Source organism: Podarcis tiliguerta (assembly GCF_965153285.1).
Source record: "Podarcis tiliguerta genome assembly, chromosome: 16".
In the NCBI taxonomy this organism is placed as follows: domain Eukaryota; kingdom Metazoa; phylum Chordata; class Lepidosauria; order Squamata; family Lacertidae; genus Podarcis; species Podarcis tiliguerta.
Genome location: NC_139549.1, coordinates 23,625,259 through 23,652,783, shown reverse-complemented (window position 1 = coordinate 23,652,783; position 27,525 = coordinate 23,625,259). Strand labels below are relative to the sequence as shown.

Here is a 27,525-nt window from a genome sequence, read left to right as displayed (position 1 = left end):
AACGCTCTGTCTCATGAGACCAGGGCCCTGCGGGATCTGATTTCTTTCCACAGGGCCTTTAAGACAGAGTTGTTCCACCTGACCTTTGGCTTAGAATCAGTTTGATTCCCTCTCCCTCTTTCTTTTTCCTTTCTCCTCCTGTGAAGAGGCTGCATCCTAATGTTTTAATGTTGTATTTTAATCTTGTTTTTTAAATTGTATTTTAATCAACTTGTTTTTATTACTGGTTGTTAGCCGCCCTGAGCCCGGTCTTGGATGGGGAAGGCGAGGTATAAATAACATTTATTATTATTATTATTATTATTATTATTATCCCTACAACAGTCATGCAAGGTAGGTTGGGCTGAGAGAAGCAGCAAATGGCCCCAGGTTACCCCAGTGAGTTTCATGGCCAAGAGGGGATTTGAACCCTGGTCTCTCAGGTCTTAGTCTGACACTCTACGCACTACACCACACTGGCTCCCAGATTTAACCTGGGGCAACATTACTGCATATACCGTATTTTTCGCTCTATAAGACGCACCAGACCACCAGACACACCTAGTTGTTGGAGGAGGAAAACAAGAAAGAAAATATTCTGAATCTCAGAAGCCAGAACAGCAAGAGGAATTGCTGCACAGTGAAAGCAGCAATCCCTCTTGCTGTTCTGGCTTCTGGGATAGCTGCACAGCCTGCATTCGCTCCATAAGACACACACACATTTCCCCTTACTATTTAGGAGGGAAAAAGTGAGTCTTATAGAGCAAAAAAATACGGTAATTTAAGAGCGGGGCTTACAGCGTATATGGCACATGACGGCATCTCCCTGCCGGGAAGTTAATCACTGATTAGGATGTTACAAATGGCTCGCAGACAAGGCTTAGGTCTGCACCTTCAGCGCCGTGCTGGCCAGCTTGGGGAAGTGAATTATGAAAGCCTTTAATACCTTTGACTCTGTAAATGACCCATAGTGACAATCGGGAAGATACAGCATCCACTTGGGAGGCTCAGCATGTGCTTTAAGGGAAACAGATCTCTTTGGAACAGCACGCTGGCTGGGTTTCAATAAAGCGTCCCCGTTGCAGGTGATCGATGGAGGAGCTATAGGCAAGTCATTGAAATAATTGGATCAATCGCCTTGCACCAGCCATGGAGAACTGATTGCGAATCGCCTGAAAAGAACCTCACAGGTTCAACCCTCTGAAACTCAGGCAAAATTCCCCATGCTTGTTTGCCTGACGATAATAAGATTGGAGGTAAGAAATGGTTAAGTCAAGAGGGAGGAAGCTCCGGCCCATGATACTACCAAAATTAGTCCTGTTTCAGCCACACTGAGTCCACTTGGTTAAATTGTAAAAAAAAAGAGGTGTTAGCAGGTCTCAGGGATTATTGAAAACCAGATGCCCTTAGCTGGACTCCTCCAAACTCCTGAAGCACTGGTGGCTTGGTTTGCTAAATAACATATGGCCCTCTGTACATGCCCAGAGGCGCTTTCAAGTTCAAGCAGCCTACAGTCAAGGCCACCACACTGATGCCACATAGGATGTGCCACAGGTGTAAACATTTCCCCAGTCCAGGTATCATAGGACCGATTTGTGACAGCTCAAACAAGGGAGCCAGATCACACCCTCCAGGTGTGATGATACTGACAAAGGCTCTGCTTGTACATCACAAGTCATTGCTTTGGCACTCCCTGAATGTAAAGAATACAGTGGTACCTCGGGTTACAGATGCTTCAGGTTACAGATGCTTCAGGTTACAGATGCTTCAGGTTACAGACTCCACTAACCCAGAAATAGTACCTCGGGTTAAGAACTTTGCTTCAGGATGAGAAAAGAAACTGTGCAGCAGCAGCAGGAGGCCCTATTAGCTAAAGTGGTTAAGAACAGTTTCAGGTTAAGAACAGACTTCCAGAACAAATTAAGTTCTTAACCCGAGCTACCACTGTACTGCAGTGTGAATCGCTTCTGGCAACATTCAGATTAATATTTGGGACAGGCAAAAGAAAGTACTGTATTTTTCGCTCTAAAAACACACCAGACCACAAGACGCACCTAGTTTTTGGAGGAGGAAAACAAGAAAAAAAATATTCTGAATCTCAGAAGCCAGAACAGCAAGAGGGATCGCTGCGCAGTGACAGCAGCAATCTCTCTTGCTGTTCTGGCTTCTGGGATAGCTGCACATCCTGCATTCGCTCCATAAGACACACACACATTTCCCCTTACCTTTTCGGAGGGAAAAAGTGAGTCTTATAGAGCAAAAAATACAGTAATTCTTCACACATTGTGTAGTTACAACTATGGAACTCAGGACCACTTGAAATGAAGTGATGGCTATCAACCTGGACGGCTTTAAAAGGTGACTGGGCACATTTATGGGGCACAGCTGCCCCCCAAAGGTTATGTTCCACCTCCACTGCTGGAGGCATTGTACTTCTGAATACCATTTGCTGGGAAGAGGTTGAGAGAGTGCTGCTCTTGTGCTCAGGTCCCGCTTGCAGTTTCCCATGGGGGTATTATCTGGTCAGCCATTGTGAGAACAGGATGCTGGCCTTGGATGAGCCCTTGGCCTGATCTGGCAGGCTCTTCTTGAAGAGATTGAAGGGAGATCGAATCCTGGGAATCCTGGACAAAGATGTCTCAAAAGAGGAGCTGACCACTTCTCACTTCTTGGTGAAGTTCAACCTAATAATAATAATAATAATAATAATAATAATAATTTATTACATACCCCACCCATCTGACTGGGTTGCCCCAGCCACTCTGGGTGGCTTACAACAAAATATAAAGAACACACGATACATCAGACACTCATCTGTAAGAATGGAGCATTAACTTTACATTGATTTGTCTATTTCTCTTTTAAAGCCATCTAGCTTGGTGGCCATCACTGTCTTCTTTAACTATGGAACTCCCTCCCACAAGGAAAGTCCTTTCTTTTATCTGTCCTGACCCTTCAGCTTCCTGACATTCAGCTTAATAGATATCCACAAGCAGTGCCGGATTTATGTATAGGCTAAGTAGGCTGAAGCCTAGGGCCTCTAAATCTAGGGGGCCTCGCCAGCCTGCCTGCTCCCCAGCGGGCAGTCTCCCCTCTCCTGCCAGAGCGGTACCTATTTATCTACTTGGACTTTGTCGTGCTTTCTTTTTTTTATCATAATTTTTACTGAGTTTTCCATATTTCATTTCAGTTCAGTACACATATTCCCAGCTTATATTATTTGCTCAAAAGGAGCATTGACTTCCTTCCCTCCCTCTTTCTGACATCCCTATAACATTAACATTTCTATCGCATTTCCCTAATCGCTTCTTTATCATATACTGACTTTAAGAAATCACACTCTCATTTATAAATCAGCGTCTTAATTTCACATTACTAAACATTTCACGTTACAATGCTACAAACGTTTTCGTTCTTTTAAGTAATAAATAAATTTGCTCCAGTCCTTTTTAAATTTTTCGTCGGGTCGATTCTTCATTTTCCCCGTGCTAGTTTCTAACTGCTAGGTTGGCAGGAGCTGGGACTGAACAATGGGAGCTCACCCCGTCACGGGGATTCGAACCGCTGACCTTCCGATTGGCAGAATTTTAAATACCCGTCAACATCCTTGGCGTCACTCAATTTTGTTTATAACACGCTTCCATTTTCTTCTAGTCGTGAGGGTGGAGTCTGGGGAGGTTCCTCACAAGTGGAGTAGCCTAGAGCCTCTCTTCATCTAAATCTGGCCCTGTCCACCAGTTCTAGATGTTCTGAGAGGATAAAAACTTTTCTGCTCAGAATTCTACTTTCTCCATTTCGTTCTGTCTTTCGCTAGGGGGCGCCCAAGGCCACCTCATTCCCGGTCCCGCCTCTTTTCCTGCCTATCCGCCTTTCCAAGCACAAAGCCGAGGCGGGAGTCGGTCACTCTCTCTTCGGAGCTTCTATGGTCTAAAGCGGGGAGCGGGTGGGTGGGGAAGAGGGTGTATGTCGGGCTGAACGGCAGCGCCGCTCGACCAATCCATGAGAGCGGAAGACGTAGAGCCCCCACCCACTTCCTAACATAGGTGCTTAAAGGTGGTCACAAGCCTAACGAAGCTATACAGAAACTTCCGGTCCCCTACTGGAAGTGCTGAGGTGGGCGGGAAAGCGGCAAACATGCTTAGAAATAATTGCGTGGGGAACCGCAGTGCGTGGCCACCTATGAAAGAGTTACATAATTTCGGGATGAGGGGGGGATACAAAGCGGTTCCTGCCGCTTTACCCCCGCTCCTCGTTTCCCCCCACCCCCGCAAATGGCTGTCGTTCGCATTGAAACCGGAAGTATAGCTCTCACATTCCCTCACAGATCCCTAGGCGTCAGGGGTGGGTAGGGGAGGTGGGAGAGGCCCGATATCCCGCCTCCGGGGAGGACCTCTCAGCCAATGGGAAGAGAGTGGCGAGGAGTGGCAGGTTAGGCTGTGATGGCTGAGGTGAGGGGCAGTTTCCCAGTCAGGGAGGGGGGTGGGGAGTAAGAGAAGCGCCCCAGGGAGATTCTACACCCCCCGGACACTTTGGGGGGTCCGAAAGAAGAAGGCCGCCCCTCCCCGCCCCAAAACTTCCCTCGTAGGAGCATCTTCCCCCCCATTCCTGGGCGGGAGACCCTCCCCCAGCCCTTGGCGCCCCCTCCCCCTGCCCCCAATAGGCCCCCTAAATACCCCTCCCCGTTTCACAGTAGGAATTCTAAGTTGTCCCCCCACCCCCGTTCCCATATTGAATTTTTGGGTCACCCCCCCTTTGCAACTCTCCCACCATTTCCCACTTAGAACCCCCCCCCTTCACTTCATCCCTTTCATGCCCCAAAATTCTACCCCTCCCCTTTATACTGAGTTTCCGGGGTTGTGTATTATCCTTGCCATTATTGCCATTATCCTTCTTCTTGACTTCCCGGCAGCGTTTTCCCCAAGGGGCCCTCTGCCCTCCCTCCAAATTGCACGCAGCGACATCTGCTTTGTGGAGTTGGGATCCCTTAAAAAACTCCCCACCGAAACCACTCACATTTCTTCTTCAGAAGGATGCCTTGAGACAGAAAACTCCATCCTCCCGTCCCACCCTTGGTCGGAGTTTGAGGAAACTCGTGTCTTTACAGACTCTTCTCTCTCAAAAGAACATTGCAAAACCTTATCTGCCCGCTTTTGCAACAGTGCAAAACCTTACTTGCAAAACCTTACTAAGCCCAGCCAAGGCTCAGCTCTTGCCCATCCACTATCCCCAAATCACCTCTTTTGGTCGCTGGGGACATCTCCCCATTTTTGAAGGCTGAACACAGCTGTTGGTTCATAGCAAGAGTGGCCCGGCAGCTGTGTGGGTGGTTTCTCCCCCAAACATTTCTTTACATTTCCTCTTCCCCTGCCATTTTGAAAGGAGAGGTGTCCTTATTTCTATTTATCCTTTAACACCCCTATACACTTTCCTTTGACAGAGGGGCACAGACAAGTCCTAGAGACTTGTTAGATGTCCTGCTGACCCCTTAGCTTTTTCCTCCCACCCTACAACACCCCAGAAAAGCCAAGAAGGGTGAAGTCGTTCTCTGAGGTTTCTCTCATTTGACCCCTCAGTGTTTGCATCTTGCATCTGAGTAGAGGGGTCCGTCTCCCCCTCAAGCAGTCCTCCCATTTTTGGGAACGTTTCCCTGAAGTTAGGAGGGAACGATTGCACCCTTTGGGAGCTGGGGTGGCTCCCCAGGGCTTTCGTCATGGCTGGTGCCATTGCATCGCGCATGAGTTTCAGCTCACTGAAGAGAAAGCAGCCCAAGACCTTCACAGTGCGGATTATCACCATGGATGCTGAGATGGAGTTCAACTGCGAGGTAATGACTGTGTGTTTTGTTGAAGTTTGGGGTACTTGTGGTTAGAATGTTGCCTAGAGGGGTGTTCTGCATCTGCGGTGCCTTGTGCAACTCCCAAAATGCTTTATTAATTTTGTCTTGGAACGTAAGTTTAAGAAGGATGTTGAAAAGCAGGAACGCGTGCAGAGTAGGGGGACCAAGACAATCAAGGGCCTGGAAACCAAGGTTTATGAGGAATGGTTGAGGGAGCTGGGTCTGTTTAGCTTGGAGAAGAGAAGACTGAGAGATGATATGATAGTCATCTTCAAATATCTGAAGATGGAGTTCTGCTCCAGAGGGTAGGAACGGAACCAATGGATTCAAATCACAAGAAAGGAGATTCTGGCTGAACATTAGTTAGAACTTCCTGATGATGAGAGTTGTTTGACAGTGGAATGGACTCCCTCGGGAGGTGGTCAACTCTGTGCCGTTGGAATCTTGTCTAAAAGACTCTGCCAAGGATTCTTTCGCTGTGATTCCTGTGTTTCCGGGGGTTGGACTAGATTACGCTTGTGGTCCCTTCTGACTACTGTTCTGTGATCCTGTTTTAAGAGCCCTGCTTGATCAGGGCAAAGGGCCATCTAGTGTGGCGTCCTCTTCTTGCAGTGGCCAACCACCACTTGCAAGCAGGAGCCAAGTGAAACAGCAACTATCCCCACTTGTGATTCCCAGCAGCAACTGAGATTTAGCGTGGGGCTTGCATCTGCCCTGTCTCATCCTCTGCTAAAGCAATCCAAGCTGGTGGTAACATCTGTCTCCTGTAGAAAAGAATGCCATAGTTTAATTATGTGCTGTGTGAAGAATAATTTCTTTTGTCTGTTCTGAATCTTCCAACATTCAGGTTCCCTGGATATCCCCGAGTGCTAGTGCTGGAGAGAGGGAGAAAAAACTTTCCTCTAGCCACTTTCTTTATGCATAATTTTATATACCTCTGCCTTTTCCCCTCCCCTTTTAACTCACCTTTTCTGTAAACTGAAAAGCGCCAAACGCTGTCAACCGTTCTTGTAAGGGAGTTGCCCCAATACTCCATTGATGAAAATGTGCATAATGGAACCCTGATGACCCTCTAATTTTTTAAAAAAGGAAAAGCTATTCTGGAATGGGTGATTTTTCAGGAGAGAGAGCTAGCAGTGTTGGTTACCTGTTCTCTACCTGGACCTTCCCCACTCCTGATTCCGCCTCTTTCTTAGGCTTTGAGCACGTACAGTATTTGGAAGAAGTGAAATAGGTTAAAGATGGTTCAGGGTATAAGAATGAAGGTCTGCAAATTGGCCATTAATGATTTTCAGCAGAAAACCAGAAGGTTAATGGCTCATTTAGAAGTGGAACATTTCTCCCTGGAATAATTAGGAGAATAAAGAGTGCTCCCAAGTATATTTATGCACAATTTTCCTGATGGTATGAGCTGTTTGACAATGGAAGAGACTGCTTTAAAAGATAGTGGCTTCTCCTTCATTTCATGTGTTTAACCAGAGGCTGAACAGCCAGCAGAGTGCCTGCCTCTGTGGGGGAGTTGGACTAGATGACGTTTTAGATTCTTTTTTTTTTCCTGGTGGGTTTTGATTTACGGACATTCAAGGGCCAAGCGCTTTCTCCATCCTTCTGTCTTCCTCTTTGCAGGATTGACTGCGATCTTGGGGGTTGATGGTGTTAGTGAGAGATAACTGTAGGTGTGTCAATTATTACTGTGGTTGTTATAATTTATCACCCACCCCTTCACCCTAAGGTCCTAGGGTGGGTGACAACAACATAAAAGCCAGTGTTAGAAATGGCTTAGAACAACTTACAGTCGCCAGAAGGAAGGTGATTAAAATAGAACGAACAGGGTCTTAAAAATGTACACCCCAAGTGCCAAAAGCCAAGGTGAAGCAACGCGTCTTCAGCATTCACCAAAAACTGTATAATAAAGATGCCAGACACACTTCTGCACTGTGTAGCACACAAATGAATACGGAATCTAATCAGAGGAGTACAAGGTCCAATCGGTGTGGGCGTGACCCACTCCTCACTCGCATCCGTTGGTGATGAATAGGAATAACAAGATCAGTGGTGTAACTGAAGCTGTAAAGCGACCATAGAAAGCTGCTTTATTCAGAGTCAGACCATTGATCCATCTAATGCAGTTTTACCTGCACTGACTGGCAGTGGCTCTCCAGGGTTTCAGCCAGGGATCTCTCCCAGCTGCCTGGAGATGCCAGGGATTGAATCAGGGACCTTCTGCAGGCAAAGCAGATGCTCTACCCCTGCTTCTCCTGTCATTGGAAGGTATCATATACCAAGACAGACTATTGTTCCATCTAGCTCAGTACTGTCTGCACTGACTGGCAGCGGCTCCCCAGAGTCTCTCTCAGCCATAAATGGAGATGCTGGGAATTGATCCCGGGGCCTTCTGCATGCAAGGCAGGTGCTCTTCCCGAATTGCTTTCTGCCGCACGCTGGAGATTCTTAGGGTCTTGGGAGGCCAAATACCACTGTCAAGATCTTGCTTTTAAGTTCCACTCCAGCTGCTTCCTACCGGAGCAGCTTTTGTCTGCAGGTTGCAGACCAGCAGAGGGAGTTTGTTACCAGGCTCTTCATTTCAGAAGCACTCCGGGAGACTTCAAGCTTCTTCTTTGATGCTCGCCCAGAGCAATGTAGGCGCAGTTTGAGGTAGCTTTTTTTGATACACAGGGGCCTGTATGCAGCAGCACATTGAAGGTCAGAGCTGCTTGGGCTGGCTGCTGCGTGGAGGTGCTGTTGCTGCTTATACCACTTCTTGTGGGAAGGAACAGCCAGCAGGGGAGCTTCGTTCCCCATCAGGACGAGGTAGTGGCAGCAGCAGCAGCATTAGCGATAAGGTGACATGATAGAAGTTCACAAAATGATCCAGGGCACGGAGAGAATGGATAGCGAACAGTGTTTCTCCCTCTCACGTAACACTATAATTTGCAGACATCCAGTGAACCTGAATGTTGGAAGATTCAGATAAAAGAAAGGACTTGCGCAGAGTTGAAACAATGGAACTTGCTCCCACAGGTGGCAGTGACAGCCACCGACTTGGATGGCTTTAAAAGAGGATTGGATGAGTTTTTGGAAGACAAGGCTATCAGTGGCTACTAGCTGTGATGGCTATGCTCTGCCTCCGCAGTCGGAGGCAGTAATGCTTCTGAATACTAGTTGCAGGAGGGGAGAGGGATCTTGTGCTTGGGTTGTGTTACCAGACTTCCCATTGGAATATGGTTGGCCACTGAGAAAAGAGGATGCCTTTGGCCTGATCCAGCAGGCTCTTATATCCTTTTGTAGGTTGTTTAGTCAAGATGACAGTGACCCTGACCGTACGATCTTATGCAGGCCTACTAGGAAGTAAGCCCCCTTTGAATTTAACCGTACCGAATTCCCACGTATGTCCAGGAATGCAGCTTGAATCATAGAAGTATCTTCCCTTGTCCTTGGCATAATTTAGACTTTCTTACTAACATAAAAAGTACACTACTTTTCTCGCCAAAACAAGAGCCCAAAACATAACATGATAAATACAAGAGAGGATATAAGCAGCCTTGTAAAGTACGCCACCTAATACCACACTTTTAAGAAATCTGTGTTTAGAGGCTGTGCTTTGCCAACCAAAGCACTCTACCCAAAAGCTTGCTTTGAAAATGGAATCACGTCTCAACCCCTTCTGTGGCGGTCCTGGTGAACAGCAGGCTTAAAACTCAAGGAAATGACATAGTTGTTATAATTATATCCATTACTGCTATTTTATATGGAAAGATGAAAGAGAATGCCATTATTTTCTGCAGTATAAATAAAGCAGAGATGGGGGATCTCAGGGGTGGGGGCTGAATGTGGCCCTCCAGTTCTCTTTCTGGCCCTGGGAACTCTGCCTAGGCTATACTCCTCTGAGGCTACACCCCTCCTAGACCCTTCTACACAGCTTCCTTGAGTGTGTGTTTTCCTAGCTGGGATGACCTTGAGCTCTGATTGCGTTTCTTGTTTGCCTGGATGGAGGAGTGTGCAAGTGTGTATAGAAACTCGGCTGTTGCCCAAAGCTGGAATTTGCATTTGTTGCTCCACCCACTTTGCCTCTGGCCCCACCCACCAGTGACACGTGGTCTTTGGAAGGGTTGCCCCAAAGGGAATAATCTCTTGACCTGAAAGGGGTTAACTGATGGAAAGGAACAGAAGGCTGAATAAATCTGGAAGGCACAATCATTTGAGCTGTCAGAGTTCTGCCTCCTGTTTAATGGTAAGGGTACCCCTGCCCGTACAGGCCAGTCTTGACAGACTCTAGGGTTGTGCGCCCATCTCACTCAAAGAGGCCGGGGGCCAGCGCTGTCCGAAGACACTTCCGGGTCACGTGGCCAGCGTGACATCGCTGCTCTGGCGAGCCAGAGCCACACGGAAATGCCGTTTACCTTCCAGCTAGTAAGCGGTCCCTATTTATCTACTTGCACCCGGGAGTGCTTTCAAACTGCTAGGTTGGCAGGCGCTGGGACCGAACAACGGGAGCGCACCCCGCCGCGGGGATTCGAACCGCCAACCTTTCGATCGGCAAGCCCTAGGCGCTGAGGCTTTTACCCACAGCGCCACCCACATCCCGACAGCGCCACCCACATGTTTATTGCCTTTTAAAAGCAAATAATTTCAGGCTTTCCCCAGGACAGAGGTGCCCCCCCCCCCAAAGATCCACATCCATTTAGCTGTCCTTCTAAGTCTCTTCCAGCTCAGTGGTATCATGTTTGCCGCGAAGTGACAAGTTCTGTACACGGGTGAGGGTGCTCAGTTCGGATTTGTGTAATGGTGTTTTGAAGAATTTCTTCTCTTCCTGTGATTTTTCCGTTCTGAATTCTTACCCTGTGGAAGTGCCAGTGCTGGTCCCAGCTGATTTCCTGACCTTAACACTCTTGACAGAGAGTGCTTTTGCAAGCCTTGAGTTAAAAGCGAGCTGGAAAACTCTACAAGAAACCGTAATAGGGGACAGTTTTGAGCTGGCGAGTACATCAGAGATTACCTTTACAGCTTATTACTACTTCGGAAGCTGAAATGCAGAAATTGGTGAGCTTTCTTAGCTACCTAATTCCAGCGTTTAGGTCTGAAATTGGTTAGCTTTCTTAACAATCAATCGCTGTTCATCAGAAATGTATTTATACTCATTATATTAGGAAGGCTTGTAGCTCAGTTACATGCAGAAGGTCCCAGGTTCAGCCCCAGGTGGGGCTGGGAAAGACTCCCTGCCTAAAATCCTGCATAGTCGCTGCCAGTCAGGGTTGACAATACTGAGCTAGGTGGACCAATGGCTTGACTCACAGTATGGCACCATCCTGCATTCCTCAGCATCCTGAGATTGTTATTTGATGAACTGGAAGAATAAAGATACGATACCCTTTAATCAATGGATTGACAATATGACATCACTCGCAACCTATGAACGGACTGCTTACAGGCACAAACGTTGTTTGGATAAGCATGATAACATTTGGAATTAGTTTATACAGAATGTAGTAGGCTATTAACAGTTGCATAAGTATTAGGATAATAACACTATATCAGTTTATATGAGAATGTATACCAGTATCTTATCTTCTTCTTCATAGCCAGGTAAGATTGTCTTCCATAAACATGGTTTTAACAGTGAGTCCATAAGTGACTTTGGAGGCCAATTCTGGATCCGCACGCCCTTCCACAGTGAGGACATAGGTTTCCGGACAGGAGTTGATCATGGTGAGGGTTTGCCATGTGTGCCTTCCTCTTAGCGCATTTCTCCCTTTCGTCCTGAGTTCGAGCGACTTCATAACCCATGACACCTTTAGTAAAGGCAAGAGTATATTATATTGCATCTCTCTCTCTCTCTGTGAATTTCTTATATACATCTTAGTCCCCCCCTCACTTTTCTTTCTTTTTTCTGTCACTTAAAAAAACTCAACTAACCAACCACCCAACCAGCATCCCGTGTTCCTAACCTACACATTCCCTGTGGTTCTGGGGCACTTTGGAGAAGGGCTGTAGCTCAGGCGTAGAGCACCTGCTTTGCATGCAGAAGGTCCCTGGCGACTCCAGGTAGAGTTAGGAATGTCTCCCGCCTGAAGCCCTGCAGAGTCACTGTCAATTTTTGTAGAGAACGCTGTGCTAGGTGGACCCAATGGCCTGACTCAGTATAAGGGAGCTTCCTGTCTTCCTATGGATGATTTAGCACAGCAGTTAACCAAAGGCATTTGTCTTCGGATGGTTTCCAGGTTTCAAGGGACTTCCATTGAAATCAGCCCGGAAGAGGAATAAAAGGGTATGTTTGTGTGAGAGCGAGTTTATTCACTTCCCGATATCTTGTTTGCTGAACGCTGTTTGCAGGAGGTGACGTTGTGTCAAACAAGTGCACTGACTTCAAAGTGCATTTCTATTGCCGCTTTTCTTATTGCATAGGATTCGGTTCTTCTGGGGAAGCAGGCTAGTTGCGCAAGAGCTCCACAAATCCATTTGAATTTGCCCAACGTGAATTGGCTGGTGGGGATTAAATCCTACCTGCACAATAGTAACAGTCTCAAGGTGCCTTGAAAGTGTTCTGTGTTTAGGACCAGGAGAGAGAGAGCTGACTAAATGAGGGATTGCAAAAGGCCTTTCCAGTGCAAGCCCCCAAAGTACACAGTGATCATCTTCTCATCTCTAGGCTTACATTGTAGAAGGTAGTGAGGACAGGTAACTTCTGTATTAAGGTAAAAAAAAAGGTAAAGGACCCCTGGATGGTTAAGTCCAGTCAAAGGCGACCATGGGATTGTGGTGCTCATCTCGCTTTCAGGCCAAGGGAGCCAGTGTTTGTCCACAGACAGCTTTCTGGGTCATGTGGCCAGTATGACAAAACCGCTTCTGGCACAACGGAACACTGTGATGAAAACCAGAGCGCACGGAAACACTGTTTACCTTCCCGCTGCAGTGGTACCTATTTATCTACTTGCACTGGCATGCTTTCGAACTGCTAGGTTGGCAGGAGCTGAGACAGAGCAACGGGAGCTCACCCCACTGTGGGGATTCGAACCGCTGACCTTCAGATTGGCAAGCCCAAGAGGCTCAGTGGTTTAGACCACAGCGCCACCCGCGTCTCCTACTTCTGTATTGTCTGTTCAACAATGGTTGAAGGATTTGGGGGTCAGGAAGATTATAAGTGATTCCTTAACTGTGATTCCTGCATTGCAGGGGGTTATTAATATTATTATTGTTGTTATTTATTAAATTTCTATGCTACCCTTCATCGGAAGATCTCAGGGCAATTTGCAGCCTAAAAATATGGAATAAAACCACAAAGTACGTAATAAAAACAAGAACAAACCAAACCAATAACCCCCGTCACACAGACTAAATGACCCTCTCAGTCCCTTCCAACTCTACAATTCTATGTCTGCTGCGACACAGACAGACCGTCTTCATAATACAGTGGTACCTTGGGTTACAGATGCTTCAGGTTACAGACTCCACTAACCCAGAAATAGTACCTCAGGTTAAGAACTTTGCTTCAGGATGAGAACAGAAATTGTGCGGCGTGGCAGCGGCAGGAGGCCCCAGTAGCTAAAGTGGTATGTCAGCTTAAGAACAGTTCCAGGTTAAGAACGGACCTCCAGAACAAATTAAGTTCTTAACCCAAGGTACCACTGTAAAGCTGGTGCCACTAAGGGCTGTATGCTTGGGGAGAACATGCGGTAGGTAACCCCTCTGGCCTGTGGGCCCAGCACATGTCCTGATTTGACCCGCGAGGTCCTTTTTCTCAGCAAAGTGTTCCCTAGGATTGGTGTCAAAGAAAATCAGCCTTGCCTCCCAAGGCTATGAGGTATTTGGAGCAGGGTCCTGAATGATGCTCAGAGCAGGTGGGAAAAGGTCTCAAGCCATTCGTGGCTTTAAAGGTGGAGAAGAGCACCTTGGATTGAGCCTTGAAACTAGTTGGCGGCTCACGCAAATCACGTAGAGCCAGCAGCGCGATAAAATCAGATCACCCGGGCTCCCATCAGCATTCTGGCTGCATCATGGCTGGCAACGCATGGAAGTTTCCCAGAATTTTCCAAGGGCAGCCCCACACGGAGGTTAACATGAAATGGAGAGTCCTCAGTTGTACAAGTGAATCTAGAAGCATATCTCATTTTAGACCTGTGTCGGCAATGACGGTGCCTCCAGCTGCAACTGGGTAGTGTGTGTGTGCGTATGTTTGCACAACGGATGGGGGGGGGGGAGGCAGGTGTGTTTGTGTGTTACAATCTGCTTCCAATGCATAATCAGGGGTCAACAAACCTTTTCAGCAGGGGGCCGGTCCACTGTCCCTCAGACCTCGGGGGGGGGGGGGGCAGACTATATTTTGAAGAGAGAAAAAATGAATGAATTCCTATGCCCTACAAATAACCCAGAGATTAATTTTAAATAAAAGGACACATTCTACTCATGTGAAAACACGCTGATTCCTGGACCGTCCGCGGGCCAGATTTAGAAGGCTATTGGGCTGGATCCGGCCCCCAGGCCTTAGTTTGTCTACTCATGGCATAGATTGTCTTCTTTTTTTAAGGGGTGGGAGGATTTTACTCTGTTCAGGGCAAACTTGGAAGGGTCACTTGCCAGTAGTAGAGTTCCATTTATATTTCACATACCCCCTGTTTTGAAGAAGCTGCATTGGTTGCCCGTAACTTCACGATACGGTTAACTGCAAATACTGAAGAGGCAACTTTTTATCCTGGCCTTTGACGTTTGAGATCTACAGTGGTACCTCAGGTTACATATGCTTCAGGTTACAGACGCTTCAGGTTACAGACTCCGCTAACCCAGAAATAGTACCTCGGGTTAAGAACTTTACCTCAGGATGAGAACAGAAATTGTTCTCTGGCGGTGCGGCAGCAGCGGAGGCCCCATTAGCTAAAGTGGTGCTTCAGGTTAAGAACAGTTTCAGGTTAAGAACGGACCTCCGGAATGAATTAAGTACTTAACCCGAGGTACCACTGTATATTTCTAGGGCCCCCTCTATTTCTGTCACTTGTTTTAAACTGTTTCATATTTTAATTTTTTTTAACCCATCCTGGGACCTTGGGTGAAGAGAGGTCAATACATTAAAATAATAACAATGATCTTAAAAAACAGGAGGAGGAGTCTAGCTGCAGTGTGGATCAGTCCCAAGGGCAGCCCCTGGTTGAGCACATTGCAGTAATCTATGCTTGAGGCCACCAATGCTTTTTTCCTATAACAGCCTCTCCTTTCACTCCCATGAAACATCTTAACAGTGCAGCTCCATTGAAATCTTTAGTAATCTGATTTACCAACCTTTTGCGGGGGTTTGCGTCGCTTTGATTTCTGGATTTCATTTTTGTTGGGCGGCCTTAATTTGAAGCTAACTGTTTTTAAAAACCATATCTGTTTATAATGTTTGCTTTCTGTCTATTGTAAGCCACATTGCGGGCCTTCACGGTGAAAAACTAGCCTTAAGAAAAAAGGAGAGAAAAAGGTAATTATCAGTTGAACAAACCCCAGTTTCTGGTGTGGATCAGAGCCAGGGATTAGACTTTCCCCTCTTTTACAGTCACAATAAATTTCTTCCCGCTGAATTAAAAAAAGAATAAGTAGGCTATAGATATCAACAGATCCCGTCTGTTTGTTTATTGAAAAGTCAGAAGCTGTCAGGATGTTTTAACCCAGTTCAATCATCATTGGAAAAACAGCTGGCGATCTGGCAAGGCTCTCATGTTGCCCGTTTAAGTTGTGATGTTGGATAAATACCCAGGGTTAAAAATAGCTGTCTTCTCTCCTCCTGGACACTTTCCTTAGTATGACCTCCCTTTCCACGCTGCTGCTACCAGGATCTGGCCCTCTACTGTTCTGCCCTTAATCTATCTGTCTGCACCTCGCTTCTGCTCCGACAGAGAGGGCCAGTCAAGTGCGCTTCTGTAGCTGTACCTTGCCATGTCTGCTGTCTCCTTAGAGGTTGCACAGAAATAGCTTTTAATTAAAAAGTCGTTATCAAGTTGTCGTGCAGCATAAGTAAATAAAAATAGCTTTTTTTACGGCGTCTGCTTGCAGCATAGTTAAGTGGCTCTTTAAGGGGTTGTGGGTTTTTTGTGACATCTGTTTGTTGAAGAGGGAAATGAGAGGAGCTCTCCTGATTTTCAAGCTCTCAGTGTCTCTGAAATATTATGGGTTTTCTTCTGTGGCTGCTGACCTAGCTCCTGCTGCTGATGTGTGATACCGTTATTGGGGACTTGGCATACCCCATTATTTATCTGTTGCTTCGGATGCCAATCTCCTGGAAGATGTCTTGTAATATGCTCCGGTATCTTTTCTAAACCCTTTTCATTGCCAATTGAGTAATTCTAGAGATACCACTGTCAGCCACAGCTGGGCACAGGATGATGACAATGTAAGAGCATCAGAAGACTTGCTGGATCAGGCCAGTGGCCCATCTTGTCCAGACCCTGTTCTCATAGTGGCTGACCATGTGTCTGTGTGAAACCCGTAAGCAGGATCTGAGCACATGGGTGCTCCCCCCGTCCTATAGTTTCCAGCAACTGGGACTCAGAAGTATTTCTCCTTCTGTGGAGGCAAAGTGTAGCCCTTGGGGCTAGTAACCATTGGTAGCCTCCTCCTCCATGAATTTGTCCCGTCCTCTTTTGAAGCCATTCAAGTGGGTGGCCATCACTGCTTCCTGTGGGAGGGAGTTCCACCGTTTCCCTGTGTGCTGCGTGAAGAAGGGCTGTCTTTATCTGTCCCGAATCTTCCAAAGTTCAGCTTCATTGGATGCCCATGAGTTCTAGTGTTATGAGAGAGACGCAGGTGGCGTTGTGGTCTAAACCACAGAGCCTAGGGCTTGCCAATCAGAAGGTTGGCGGTTCGAATGCCTGCAACAGAGTGAGCTCCCGTTGCTCAGTCCCTGCTCCTGCTAGGTTGTAGCAGTTCGAAAGCACGCCAGTGCAAGTAGATAAATAGGTATCGCTGTAGCGGGAAGGTAAACGGTGTTTCCGTGTGCTCTGGTTTCCGTCATGGTGTCCTGTTGCTCCAGAAGCGGTTTAGTCATGCTGGCCACATGACCCGGAAGACTGTCTGTGGACAAACGCCGGCTCCCTTTGCCTGAAAGCAAGATGAGCGCTGCAACCCCATAGTCGCCTTCGACAGGACTTCACCATCCAGGGGTCTTTTACCTTTATCTTTTACAAGAGAGAGAACTTTCCTATCCCACTTTCTCTGTGCTTCTGCTTAATTTTATACACATCTAAACCAATGGTGATAAATGAAGTAAATAGAGTTGCCCCCTCTTTTTTCAGAAGAAATTTGAGATGTGTTTTGCTCCCTCTAAAGGCCTGGCTGGTTACCATATTTGAAGGGAGGTTGGTTTTTTTCCACGTGGTAAAGATTGGATAGAGGTTCTTGCAGGAGATGGGGGGATTACCTTTCTCTGAACCTTTACCTTGGCTGGCTTGCTTTAGTTACGTCAGGGAACTGCCATTGGAGCCAGAAGGAGAGGGAGGGCTCCAGAGGGATTCCGGAGAGCGTCCTGGGAGGGAGAGAAGCAGCACATCTTCTGGGGAATGAAATCAGCGTAGCACCAGTGGAGAAGGGGGGCAGAAGAAGGAATTGGCGAGGTGGCTCCAAGACTCCTTGCCGGGGACCAGCGGGGAGAGCACGGGTCCTCCGATGCCCACACCCTCCCTGCGCAGAAGGCTTCCGCGCAGGGAGAGTAGGCGGCGACTAGGCGTCAAAGAGCTTCTTTGCTGGAAGAAGTTCAAGAAACGCCCACTGACGGATTCTGCCAGCGATTGAGCCAGCCATGGGTGAGTGGCTGTCCGGACAAGAAAGGTTCACTCAGGCAACCCAACCAGGTGTTGGCACCGATTTACGCACGAGCAGCCCCTAGAACCACTACAAGTTACTGGGAGTGTTCGTTCTGCCAGCACCTTTCTGCCATGTGCCTGCTTTCAAGATACTGTTTGCGGCGGGATGGTTGTCTCCTTGGCCCTTTCCAGTTCTGTGAATCACGGATTCTGACAACTCTGAAGTCGAAACAATGAAATTTTTGGCACTGAAACTGAATCCGCAACCATGCATTGTATTTCTCTTACCTCTTACAATTTGTTTATTTAAGAACTTGCCAAATGTACACAAACCTTTTAGAAGACGATTGCTAATTCAACAGAAAGAAGCTATACCAACTCTAAGCAGAACCAAAGACAAGAAACTTGGAGGGCAAGATATCTGCAAATCTCAGTACAAAAAATTCAAGGCTTGCATTTAGTAACAAATCATATTTTTAATGCAATCTATGAAATGTTGCCGCCATATAAAAAATTATCCCCTTTCTGTTCTGTTTCCATAAGCTTTGCCACCGTTGCATCCTATATTTTGTCTCTCTGTTCTTGGGGTTGTTGGTCTTGTATGTACTCTCCAATATTTAGCGTACAATTTTCTCCCCCCTACAACACCTTTATTGAAAGTTCAAAAAGTACATAGTTATATGTGCAGTAAACATGGTGAGATGTAAGTAAAAGAAAGAAAAAGAGAAACAGCACCCGTGTAGAAGGGAAAATAAAGGGGGGAGGGGGAAAACCCAAAACTGTATACTTTACAAAGTTGTTGTTGTACTTCACCAGATCTTAACCTATTACAGTATTTGTAAGAATAGATTCCAAATATCATGGAATTTGTCCATGGCAAGTTTGCATTTATATGCAAATTGTTCATATGTTGCGAGTTTGTATAAGTCTTCAATCCAATCATAGAAGGAAGCCACATTTTTATTTTCCCAATCCATCCGTATCAGTCTTTTAGCTGTGATAAGAGCACGGAGAGTCCACTCATATTGTCCTTTTGTAAGGTTCCATGTGCTGGGTATATAATTCAAGAGGACATTTTGCTTTGTGAATGTAAGGTTGTTCCGTACAGTTCTGATGATAGTTTCAGTTACCTTCTGCAAAAAACCTTTCAATATAGGACAATGGAAAAAAAATGTTTTAGAGAAGCATTATCCCTATTGCATCTCTAAGATACCTTAGATAGCCCTTTTTTAAACAAACGTAATGGGGTCCATTATAGTCTAAATATAATTTTTTTGTTGCATGAGCCTCAATTTAAGGTTCTGAGACATCCTTGTGATAGTAGTTAAAATATTCTTGCTCTAACAGGTAAGAAACACAGTGCAATAGACAGCACATTTCTTTTTGTGCATTTTACAAAGATTACATTATTTATCTCTGTGAGTGCCTCTGTCCCTCTGCTGTCTTTGCTGAGATCTGGAGGGGGGGGTCTCAGCTCTGTGGCTCTCCTGTTTGCAATGGTGGTTTGATGAAGGGTGCATTTGCGGAGTCTAGAGTTGGATGATTCAGAATGGGCAAAAGGGAGAACTTATTCACGCAGCAGAGTGAAACTATGGAATTTGCTCCCACAAGAGACAGTGATGGTCACCGACTTGAATGGCTTTCAGAGAGGATTAGACAAATACATGGAGGAGGACAGGGGGAACTCACAGGAACTCAGTTTGGCATCTTTCAGGTGGGCATCTTTGCCATTCTAAGAGAACGAGGGAGGTGTTCATGATGAGTTCTGACACCTCTTTTCCTAGAAAAGTAGCAAGGGGGGAAGGATAAGGTTATCAATGACCACCAGCCATGATGTCTGTGTTCTTCCTCCACCTTCGGAGACAATACAGTCGTACCTTGGAAGTTGAACGGAATCCGTTCCGGAAGTCCTTTCAACTTCCAAAACGTTCAGAAACCAAAGTGCGGCTTCCGATTGGCTGCAGGAACTTCCTGCAGCCAATCGGAAGCTGCAGAAACCCCATTGGACATTCGGGTTCCAAAGAACGTTTGCAAACTGGAACACTCATTTCTGGGTTTGCGGCGTTTGGAAGCCAAAACGTCTGAGTACCAAGGCGTTTGGGATCCAAGGCACGACTGTAGTACAGGGGTATCTCGTGTTAAGAACTTAATTTGTTCTGGAGGTCCGTTCTTAAGCTGAAACTGTTCTTAACCTGAGGTACCACTTTAGATAATGGGGCCTCCTGCTGCTGTGCCACCGGAGCACGATTTCTGTTCTCATCCTGAAGCAAAGTTCTTAACCCGAGGTACTGTTTCTGGGTTAGCAGAGTCTGTAACCTGAAGCGTCTGTAACCCAAGGTACCACTGTACACCTCTATATACCAGTTGCTGGCATTGCAAGTGGGGAGAGAGTGCTTTTACGTTCAGGTCCTGCTCACAGGCTTGCAATAGGCATCTTGTTGGCCACTGCGAGAACATGATGCCGTCCCAGAAGGGCCTTTGGCCAAATCCAATAGGGCTCTTCTGAAGTTTTCCCATGACCCCTAGCTCTTCCAAATAATTTGGAGCCATATCCATGCTGGATCCTACTCTGCAACCTTGGCTCATCATGCCGTCCTGACTTCATCTCTATCCACAAGTGGGCTCCTTTCTCCTAACGTTTGCCATAACTTCATAGCGGGCCGTAATTGCCTGAGGAGCGGCGGTGCAGCGCTTGTAGCAAGGACACTGTCCCCATATTAAATTGCATTATCGGAGTGACGCTTTGGCTGCCTGCCAGGTGCAAATGACTCCTGTTGCAGGTTAATAAATAATGTACACCCTGTTAATAGATTTCCGCTCCCCCTTCCCCAAACTCTTGACGTCTTGGCTGGAGAACAAGAAGAGGCCCCCCTTCTCCCATCGTCGACCGGTTGCTGAGTTTTAAGTGCTTACTCCTGTTTACTTTTAGAAAAACGACAACCAGGAGATGCTGATGAATTGCAGGCGCTCTGCACTTAGTTGAGATCATAAATCCCAGCCCTGCAAAATAACCGGCTTGCGGCACTTAGCCCTCTTTATAACCGGAGTTTATCCACGTATTCCGGCAAGACTTGCAAATATATCTAACAAACCATGTTAAGATAAAGCTAATGGAATATGACAGGACCACCTAGGAGAGAGCATTCATTCTCAAGCTGCTGGCTCAATTTGGGGTGTCTCGAGGCGGAGGGAGAGAGAGTGGGGGGGCCTCCCCCCCCGCCAAGCCCCATTACCCCCAGACGGGAGCCGGGCCATTGCAGCCCTTGCTTTTTATAAATTATGGCTCTGCCTCTAATGCAGTTTTTATTTGGGGGATATAGCTTTATTATATCATTCTGGCTACCACTCCGGATGATGGCGGGGGAAGAGCTGTGATGAGGAGCCTTGCTTTTCTTTCGGTTGGTGGTGACCTTCGTCAGATGCGTGTGCTAAATCTCACAGCCGTGGTGCGCAAGACTAATGGAGTGGATTGTTAGGAATTCAGGAAGCTGCTTTATACAGTGGTACCTCGGGTTAAGTACTTAATTCGTTCCGGAGGTCCGTTCTTAACCTGAAACTGTTCTTAACCTGAAGCACCACTTTAGCTAATGGAGCCTCCTGCTGCTGCCATGCTGCTGGAGCACGATTTCTGTTCTCATCCTGAAGCAAAATTCTTAACCCGAGGTATTATTTCTGGGTTAGCGGAGTCTGTAACCTGAAGCATATGTAACCTGAAGTATATGTAACCCGAGGTACCACTGTACTGAGTCAGACCGTTGGTCCATCTGGATCAGGCTTGTCTACACTGACTGGCAGCAGCTCCCCGGGCAGAGGTCTTTCCCAGCCTTACCTGGAGATGCCGTCGGGAATTGAACCTAGAACGTTCTGCATGCAAAGCCACTGAACTCAGATATATAAGCTAGGCTTTAAACCAGGCTTAGAGTTGCCAAAACAGAATGGCTCATTGCCATTTTGGGGCCACACAGCTTGGAATTTTTATTTTTCAGTTTGACTTTTCGGTTCCTGAAATTCATTCTGATTGGGCAGATAAAATATAACAGAATTCTACAGGATGTGTTGGTGGTGTGTGAAAACAGTCAAGATCCAAGGATCCCCAGGCAAGCACCTCCAAATGGTATAGGCGTCAGGCACCATCCTGGCGCCTGGGCATCTTCACTTGATCACAAGTGGTTGATAGCCAGGTGCAAAACGCACCTGGCACCAGCCAAATTTTGAACAATCACTACCACCCTTCCCATAAAATAAAGATTCTAGTCTTTATGGGTTTTAACTGAGTTATATAGGAAGCTGCTTTATACTGAGTTAGATCATTGGTCCATGTAGCTCCATATGGTCTACACTAACTGGCAGCGGCTCCCCAGGATTTCAGGCAGGGGTATCTACTGGAGATAACAGGGGTTGAACCTGGAACCTTTTGCGCCCAAAGCAAGTGCTCTGCCATTGAGCTACGGCTCTTCCTGGTTTCCAAATGTTGATCGGAGGGTGCCAAGTCTGCTTTGACTTAGTGAGCACAAGGAACAGGAATGGGTTGAAACAAAACCCCACACAGGGCTTAAGGGCGGGAGATATGATTGATGGTAAAAAGGGCTGTATTTTGATTGCTGCGAATGTCCAGCTAGAGTGTTCGCTGTGGTTTTCCAAGTACTGACATGATCACTGCCTATACTGTGAGCTCAAATGGTGCCCCCAAAAGATTTCGGTCACGTCTACACCGTTGCTTTAACGCACATGGTTTCTCTCAAAGAATTCTAGGCTGTAGAATTCCTAGAGCTACAATTCCCAGCCGCCCTTAGCAAACTACAGTGCCCAGAATTCTTTGGGGGAAATGATGCGCTTCGAGTGTGCTTGAAAGGTACAATGCGTACACAGCTTGAATGTAGATGTAAAAGTGATCAGAATAAACACCTGAGGTTGCTCAAATGCCACACAACACACAGTTTATTCCAAATAATCCTAATAATCCTAATAAACTGTAGTTTACCATTGCAGAGTTTACCAGAGCTACAGTTCCCAGCACCCTTAGCAGACGACAGTTCCTAAGATACTTTGGGGGAAAAGCCACACACTTCAAATATACAGTTCAGCTTCTCCAAATTGGTTTTTAGCATCCACGCGAAGGAATCCTACCATATGGAATGAGCAAAGGAGTGCCAGTAAAGTTTGATCTTAGTTAAGCTAATTGCGGAAAGACGCCGAATGCAGATTGGTTGTTGAGCCAGTTGCTATGCGCAGGTCCGTCTCAGAGTCTATGGCTCTCCCAGCAGCCGTTAAATTGGTGTTACGGCACTTGTGAGTCAAGGCATAAAAACCTAATAGCACCAGCAGCCATCAAAGTGCCTGTTTATGTGTGCGGGGCCAAACTGCTGCTGTGGGGCAGAGTAGGGCGGAAGGCTCATTGCCATAAAATGTTGGCGATCAATATCTTAAAACCACACTTGGAAATCATCCAAATCTCTCTCTCTCTCTCTCTCTCTCTCTCTCTCTCTCTGTGTGTGTGTGTGTGTGTGTGTCCCTGCTCCCACATCCTTGTCCTATGCGCTAAACGCGATGCCTGAAAATGGTCCAAGAACTTCGCCTTTGGCTTTGTGCAGGCTTACATAACACCCCACATCATTTGTAGTCTTCAGACAGGCTGCCGCTTCCGGGAGGGAGGGCTTCCGCATCGTTTGTAGTCTAAAGCGCGGCTGGAGTTTGAAAACACCAATTCCACAGGGTGCAGACCCTGAATCTGTGGATGAAAGCCTCTTTTCCTTGGCAAGACTGCTGCAGGAGCCCTGCATTTGCAAGCCCCTCCTTTCGCCGCCACTTTCCACTCCAGTGAATGGACGGGTCGCTTCGCCACGTGGCTCTGTGCATGCCAGGGCTCTCATTTCACCGTTCTGTCTTGGCAACATCCATTTGTAAATCCAGTTATTCTGTTTGCTTGTCTTTCTGTTGCATTTCTCCTCTTCACCGCCAACTGCATTTCTCTCCTGATGCTCGTTTGTGGATGCTCCACTGTCAGAGGCAGCAATGATTCTGTTCGTAGTTGGAGAACACAGAAGGTGCTCTTGTGCTCGGGTCCTGCTTACCATTTTCTCCTACAGGCATCTGACTGGCCACTGTGAGAACAGGATGCTAGGCAGGGTGAGCCATTATCCTCATCCACCAGGGCTCTTATGATACTCTCATATTTTTGAGCTCAAGGCTACTGGTGACCCCAAATGCCAGCAAACCCAGGGGCAAAGGAAGGCTAACCAGCACCCAGTGTGGGGTGCCGGGAGTGGGGCAAACCGCCTGGTGGCACATGCGCTGTTGCGTACTGCGCATGCACGTGCACAGTATGTAGCGGTGCCGCACATGCGCTGCGCAGCCGTTTGCTGATGGCGCCGCTTAAGCGCCGTACGGACGGCGGTGGCATGCCACCGCCACCGCTGCAGCAGCCACGAGCGGCGGATCCTTCGCATGTGGGTGTGGTGGCATGATGGTGGCGGGGCGAGCCCCCTGCAGGGTGCCTTGTCACCCCCTCAGAGATGGCACCTGGAACGGACCACCCCCCGCCTCCCTCCGCCACTGAGCAAACCAACATGTCCACAAGCCATTATTCATACTCCCCTCCCCCTGGCGTCGTAGGCAGCGCTGACCCACACGGTGGCTGCTTCACACGGGTGGTATTCCCATCCCTCGGTCTTAATTTGTCCAGTTTTGTTTCTCTTGTAATCACTAAGTGAAGCTAAACACTTTGAAATGGCTGAGCTCGACTCATCCTGTGCTTGCAGCTGGCATCTATTCATTGTTGGTGAATAGACCAACCCGAACGTATGAAATGGAATATTTTCCACCAGAAAATAAGGCACTGGGGGGGGAGGGATTCACATCAGTGGTACTGGAAATAATTTTGGTGCCGGGGTGGGGGGTGCAAGGCAAAAGGAATTAGGATTAAAACCTCTTTTTGATGCAGTGGGGAGCAGTAGCCACAAGTGGGCAGTGTGGAATAACAGCTGGAGAAGGGAGAGCAGCTGGAGCAGAGCTGTTGTGCCATGTGTGAGGATTAATATTGAATGCTATGCCGGTGATCCTAAGACTTGAGAGATACTGACAAGGTGGGAGGGAGGCCCCCCTGCCTTAATGCTTCAGAAGAGCAGCCATATGTCTCTCCCTGCAATTTTATCGATTCCCAGAGGTAGAAAAGCACCAAGATCTCGCTCGCTTTATTTCCTACTGGTGTACCATTTTTTTAAAAACAAGCCAAAGCTTTCTTTTTATACTGTTGATATGCAGCCATTTGAAAGACCACCTCTTTTTTGACTGCTCCAATTTCCCTTACTTTTACTCCAGGTGAATTTCTCTGCTCCCTACTAACCCAAAGTGAACGTGTGGGTTTGCTTTATTGCAATACCTCCCCTTGTTAACCCGGCAGCTGGGGCTGCTGCTGTCGAGACTTTTCTTTTGGGGACCCTGCAGTCTTTTCCTTGAAAGGCCTTATCCTGACGAGGGCCGCACTCGCTTGGCGCTGACCTGTTGTGGGGGCCGAGGGCACTTCTTCATACAGAGCATGGTTAAAGTATGGAATGTGCTTCAGGAGGCAGTGATGACTGCCCGCCGACCAAGATGGCTTTAAAAGAGAATTAGACAAATTCATGACAAATTCATCAGCTTGGCCTCCACAGTTGGAGTCAGCAATGCTTCTGAATACTAGTTGCTAGAAACCGCAGGAGGGGAGAGCGCTCTTGTGCTGTAGTCCTGCTCTTGGGCTTCCCATTGGAGTATCTGGTTGGCCACTGTGAGAGCAGGATGCTGGACCAGATGGGCCACAGGCCTGATCAAGCAGGACACTTTTTAGATCTCCATTGGTGGATGTTGAGGCATCTGATTTCCAGCCCTTGACATCCTTCTCCCTCCCTCCTAACCCAGTAGGCTGATGAGGGAGAGAAGGAAGACTCTTTCCAGACGTCTCAAGGAAGGGCTTGTGAAATTAGGCCAAGGGGTGCATGTAGTCTTAGATCTGTAGCTCATCCCCTAACTGCTGTAAGGGTAGCCTGGGTATGGGAGGCTGAACTCAGTCCTGCCTAGATGTATGTCAGTATAATACAGTCGTACCTTGGAAGTCGAACGGAATCCATTCCAGAAGTCCATTTGACTTCCAAAACCTTCGGAAACCAAAGCATGGCTTCTGGAAGCTCCTTCAGCCAATCGGAAGCCGTGGAAGCCCCGTCGGACTTTCGGCTTCCAAAAGAATGTTCGAAATCTGGAGCACTCACTTTCGTTTTTCGATCGTTCAGGAGCCAGAACGTTTGACTCCCAAGGCGTTCAGGAGCCAAGGTATGACTGTAATAGGTTTTCAAGGAAGTCTGTATCTTCCCTTCATAAGAATATAAGAAGAGCCCTGCTGGGTCAAACCAAAGGCCTGGCCCATGCAGCATCTTCCTCTCCCAAACCAGACCGCCTTTGGTCAACCAGATGTCCAGATGGGAAGCCCACAAATAGGCCCTGAACACAACAGCACTCCCTCCCCATTTGTGATTCTCAGCAACTGATACTCAGAGGGATGCTACCACTGACAGCGGAGGGAGACCGTAACATAGAGCCAGGGTGGTGTAGTGGTTAGTGTGTTGGACTAGGACCTGGGAGACCAGGGTTCAAGTCCTCAGTCGGCCATGAAGCTCACTGGGTGATGTTGGGGCCAGTCGCTCACTCTCAGCCTAAATTAGCTCAAAGGGCTGTTGTGGGGATTAAATGAGGAAGGGTGGGTGGGGAAACCATATATGACACTTTGAGCTCCGTGGAGTTGGGATATAAATGCAATAAAATACGTAGAGCCCTACTGGACCAAACGTAGGGCATCTTTTCCAGATATCCTGGACCCAATCATACATAACAAAACCAGTCCCTGCGTATGAAAGTCATCTGTCTCTGCTCCTTTCTAATACTTCCCTTTTGTTACCTGCTTTTCCATAACCGCAGCATTAAAAAGCCCATGCTTTAATGCCTCCTCTCCAACTGCTTAATTGAAGAATAATGCATATACGGGAAGGGAACGCCATTGCCACTCTAAAGAGAGAGTGAAAGCTTAATCCTCAGGGTAACTGCCTGATCAGGTTGCTTTAGCTGTCTCCATATTTCTATGAGCATTGCTCTGCTTACATAACCCATCTCCTTCTCCCTTGCTGCCCTGCATGCTCAAAATGTCTTCCCAAACACCTACAATGTGCCACTTCCATTCAGTGGAAGATGTGCAAAGTTAACCCGGTAGAAAGCACACAGGGATCCCAACGAGTATACATATCCTTATGAAATGGGATGCATGATTTACAGCCTTAAATATAAATTTGCTGCTGCAACAGTGCACGGAGACTAACCGATTGCTACCCTGCAGAAGAGCAACTAAATTTTGAGATGTGTACGCCACTGGTTATTCTTTTACCCCCCCCCCCCTTTGAGTGAAGCATTCATTTTGTTAGTGAATTCCATAGCTGTTGCGGTTCTTATTGAATTTTTTTACTAGCAAGTCCCAGAGTGGGTTACAATAATTTAAAATACAGAATTGAAAACAGTCAAAACCAATTAGTCAGAGGGATAGGGTAGGCTCTGGAAACACACATCTCAGGGGTCAAAAGCTGGGGTAAAGAGGGGCATCTTCAGCATTTGCTGAAAGTTGTGTAGGGAAGGTTCTAGATGCCCCTCTGTTGGGAGTTCCACAACTTAGGGGTTGCCACAGAGAAGGCGCTCTCCTAGGTCACTCCCTGCTCCCCCTGAACTTCTGAGGGTTGCATAAGTACATAAAAAGAGGCTTCTGGATCAGGGCAATGGCCTATCAAGACCAGCATCCACAGTGGCCACCGAGATTCCTCTTCTGGGGAACCCTCAAGGAGGACCTGAGGCCAAGAGCCCTCTCCCCTCCGGTGGTTTCCAGCAATTGAAAAGCATTGCTTCCTCCTCCAACCATGGAGACAGAGCATAGCCATC

General features: G+C 47.3%; 2 protein-coding genes across 13 annotated transcripts in view; both read left to right on the top strand.

Annotated features, from left to right (window-relative positions):
• UQCR10 (ubiquinol-cytochrome c reductase, complex III subunit X) overlaps window positions 1–27,525 on the top strand; it is a 433,107-nt gene that overhangs the window by 106,926 nt on the left and 298,656 nt on the right. The gene's annotated exons all lie outside the window — the stretch shown is intronic.
• NF2 (NF2, moesin-ezrin-radixin like (MERLIN) tumor suppressor) overlaps window positions 4,336–27,525 on the top strand; it is a 97,594-nt gene continuing 74,404 nt past the window's right edge. For 2 of the 12 annotated variants that reach the window (XR_014505975.1, XM_083417770.1), the window contains exons 1-2: window positions 4,380–4,407; window positions 5,553–5,803. Coding sequence is in view for 8 of the 12 variants with exons in the window: in XM_083417770.1 (XP_083273896.1) it covers window positions 5,690–5,803 (114 nt within the window). In the remaining 4 variants the exon portion in view is untranslated. Of the gene's footprint in view, window positions 4,428–5,340; window positions 5,804–27,525 lie in introns of those variants that run through there. The other 10 variants (XM_083417773.1, XM_083417774.1, XR_014505976.1 and 7 more) reach the window with 7 other exon arrangements.